Source organism: Bidens hawaiensis, unplaced genomic scaffold (genome assembly GCF_021521415.1).
Source record: "Bidens hawaiensis isolate Kalapana, Puna unplaced genomic scaffold, B.hawaiensis_p1.1 tig00033910_1, whole genome shotgun sequence".
Classification (NCBI taxonomy): Eukaryota; Viridiplantae; Streptophyta; class Magnoliopsida; order Asterales; family Asteraceae; genus Bidens; species Bidens hawaiensis.
The window spans coordinates 97,361-101,065 of NW_027495850.1; the positions used below are offsets into that span (position 1 = coordinate 97,361).

The following is a 3,705-nucleotide window of genomic DNA, read 5'->3' on the forward strand; positions in this document are numbered from 1 at the left end:
ATGGCTCGAGACACTTTATGATAATCAAAGACGATAATTGAACCAAAGGTTCCAAGAACAAAGTTCTTATTAATTCATAATCAATCAAAACTAAATAATGCATAACCTTAAACCCTAACTTATACTAAAATAAAATGAGATAAACTTGGAAACAAGATAAACACAAAATATTAAAAGATAATAAAAATCAAATTTTAAATAAGAACATGCTCGTGCATCAAGAATTTTGAGTGGGTCTCGACTAGAGTTTATTCATTTAACACGTATAAATATATTGGACGGGTTCAGATTCACCCATTAAACCTGTCTAGTCAACATAACTAAAACCCCTAATTTCAACTAGATAAGCACTCATAACTTATTACATTTAACAGTATTCTATCATAACTTATTGGTCTTTCTTACATATAATAGTATTCTATCAGTTAACAAACAAGACCACATTCATACTTGAATGAACTCTAAAGTTGTGAACATTTGAATTAACTATGTATATATTATCCCTATTCATTTTACTTCAATATTGTCAAAAGGTTACCATAAACAATGTTATAAAAATAATATATAATCAACAAGCCTTTTGCTTTTAGTTTTTACACATCACAATTCACAAATTAACATTAACAAAATCCAATATAATAATACCACAGTCTTGTAAATTGCAATGAAGGATGAGTTTTCACTTTTCAGAGTCTATAGGCATGCAAATGCTTAGCCCATCTTCTAGCCATATAAGGATCATGGTAGTCCCAGCTTCCAGCATTACTACTCCTACCATCTTCATCTTCACCACCACCATCACCATCACTGCCTGCCTCCCGCTTCTCCCCCGAGGCCACCACTACTTCCCCGGTCCTCATACATTCCCGCACTCCGTCTTCCACATAACTATACTCCACACAAGCCTTAACCATATCCAATGGAATCCTCCTTTCTTCCCCACCTCTAAGCTCACCAAGCCTTACAACCCTACCATCTTCTCTAATCCTCAACTGAATATCTCTTACTTTATCCCCCAAAACCCTACCCAAAAACACCTCGAACTCATGCATCACGAACCCGTTTGAAGTCCCGAACCCATACCCAACATGAAACCGATGAATCTGAACTGCCGCTTCCATGTCAAACCCGTGATATGGTCTTGTTGGGTTATCCGACAAATGAACGATACACGATTGAGGGTTTTCATAGGCCCGGTCCATTAACACCTTTACACCTTTCTTTAACCCCTCACCCGGATCCGCTTGACCCATGTAGAACAACCGGTCAATCACCTGAAGTGCGGCCCGTTTACCATACGATGTCATTCGCCTGAGTGGGAACACTCGGGCTGCAGCCGATGAGTACGTGACAACAGCTAACCGGTCAATCGGTCGAAGTGAGAAAACCACCAATGCCATGGATTGTTTTATCAGCCGAAGATGCGGCCCGTTTGGACACGCGACTAGTACCAAATCGATAGCGGGTTGATGAGCGAGTCTTACACATAGTCTGTAATTGTAACCGGGTTGTGAAGATGAAGATGATCCAAATGGTTCGGGTGATATGGAGAGATGGAGACGTGGACTATCAACATTTTGACTGGGTTCGATTGGGTCGTCGTCATTATAACGGGCCGCACGGAGGATTGACCGTCGATGAACTCGGAAAGTGGCGATTGAGTCATCGAGGATTTGGAGGGCCGGGTCGTCGGTTTGGTTGGAATAAAGGAAACTGCAAGGTGGGATCTTTAAGTTTCGGGGCAGGTGGGTCCATTGGGCCCGACATATAGGGCAGGTGACTCCACCGTGGCGGACATTGGAGGCGATGCAATCAAAATGGAAAGCATGAGAGCATTGAGCTGTGAATATAGCTTGGCCTGGAGCTGTGCATGCACTGTAGTTCAGGGGTTCTAGACAGATTGCACACATAGTCTGCATTTAAAGAAACAAAGAACTGTAAATTTTTTTGAGCAGAAAAATCGATAACAAAACCATAATCGAAATAACCAAACCGATAGTTCAGTTACCGTCTATGGTTACATGTGTATAAATAACTGAATTGACCAGACCTACATTAACCAAATATTATGTTTTATTTTTTTAATAAATAACAGTAATATGTTGGAAAAGTTTTACCGTTCAACCTATTCTCACACATAAATCAAACTAACAAATATCAACCTTTAATTAAAATAAGTGAAATTAAAACTTTTTCAGATTAATCTCGAATTGATAAACAGCATTTCATCACCCCATGTAGTGAAAATGGTTGTCAGAAATCAGCCAGAATCATTCATAGAATAATATAACAGAAATTTTATTTATATAAAAAAGATGTAAATTATCTAACAATTGAACTGCAAACTCAGTCAACAATTTGACCTAATTGACGAATTGAGCATCAATTCAGTAATTCCTAAATCCATAAACCTTGACTTCAATTCAGCCCGCATTGAAACAATGACACACAGTAAAAATTACCTTGGAAGAGGAGTTGGCCGGATCTACAACGTCAGAAGTGGTTTCCGTGACGTCATCCAAATTAACCGGAGAATGATCAATCGGAGCTAATATTATCGCCTGTAACAACCAATTATTAAATATCAAAACCCTAACATTCGCAAATACTAAATAAATAAAGTAATTATAATTACACAGATAGATTAAGATTAAATTGAACTCACATCGGAGTTACCACCACAACTTATAGTGGCGGAAACGGTGTCGTTTTGGAGTTGTCGGGAAGAAGAGAAGGAGCCGCAAGGATGAAGCAGTTTCCGAGCAACCTCCCGGAGGTTTAATTTACCTACTCCACCCATCAATTGAAACTGTTGTAATTGGAATTGGATTATTATTATTATTAAATTACGACGACGGCATTGAGAGCAAGAGTAGGCCTCATTGTCGTGTTCCACCTTCTTCCAGTTCTCGTTTTCTTTATTTGTATATACTATACATAGAGAGAGAGAGAGAGAAGAGAAAACCCGAAGAGAAGACACAGTAGTAATAGTAAAGTGTGTGACTGTGATATGATTCTTGTTGTTTATACTGATGACTGCCTCGATTTTCGATCCCACCAACAAATCCATTCAATTAAAATAGATTGTAAGGCTATGCGTAGTGGAGGGGCTACAAATTAGAGCGTTTTGCGCCGTGTGGCGTTCAGTCAGCAAGGGATGAGAATTTGTTTTTGGGGTGTAATGGTGTAGGGGCTACAATAGTAATATAATATATATATATATATATGTATATATATAGCACACACACATACTAATATAATAATAATATAATCAAAGTGAAGCAAGGCGACAAGCAGTCCTCGCCCCACCCACAATTCGCCCAAGGGGGCGGTGTTCGCGCCCCAAATCGCCTGATTTCACCCTTTCCTTGCGCCCACTACATATAGCCTAAATGGCAAAATCAATTTTTTTAGTTTTCTTTTTCTTAGCACCGGTTTAAATTAACAACATCAGGATACACTCGTTTTATTGATTCAAGGAAACCTTTGCTATAGTCAATGTTTGTAAACACCCAGCCCAAATGACGTGTTGTTAGATGAAATCCATACATTTTAAGGATTCAACTAATGAATGTCACGTACTCGATAGTCATCCATCATCATCTGGTGTCGCTGAAACTAAATAATGAAGACAAGAATCGGACTTGAATCATATGAAACACTAATGGGCTGTTTGTTTACATATGAATGGAACCATTCAGATGT

General features: G+C 38.7%; 1 protein-coding gene across 2 annotated transcripts; it reads right to left on the reverse strand.

Annotated features, from left to right (window-relative positions):
• Positions 1-543: 543 nt before the first annotated feature.
• On the reverse strand, positions 544-2,923 carry LOC143585599 (E3 ubiquitin-protein ligase WAV3-like). 2 transcript variants are annotated; one of them, XM_077067356.1, is made up of 3 exons: positions 2,662-2,923; positions 2,463-2,548; positions 544-1,913 (listed from the first exon to the last, which is right to left on the reverse strand). In XM_077067356.1, exons 1-3 carry the CDS (start codon positions 2,798-2,800, stop codon positions 687-689), a joined length of 1,452 nt encoding a protein of 483 aa, XP_076923471.1. In that variant the 5' UTR covers positions 2,801-2,923; the 3' UTR covers positions 544-686. The 2 variants fall into 2 exon arrangements, with proteins under 2 accessions (XP_076923471.1, XP_076923470.1); XM_077067355.1 differs by having other exon boundaries at positions 2,463-2,561; positions 2,666-2,922.
• Between the last annotated feature and the right edge of the window lie 782 nt (positions 2,924-3,705).

Coding starts and splice junctions, on each gene's coding strand:
- LOC143585599 (XM_077067355.1), bottom strand. CDS start 2,800: ATGGGTGGAGTAGGTAAATTAAACCTCCGGGAGGTTGCTCGGAAACTG. Junction 2,562..2,665: donor GTTGTGGTGGTAACTCCGAT/GTGAGTTCAATT, acceptor TGGTTGTTACAG/GCGATAATATTAGCTCCGAT. Junction 1,914..2,462: donor CGGCCAACTCCTCTTCCAAG/GTAATTTTTACT, acceptor CTTTAAATGCAG/ACTATGTGTGCAATCTGTCT.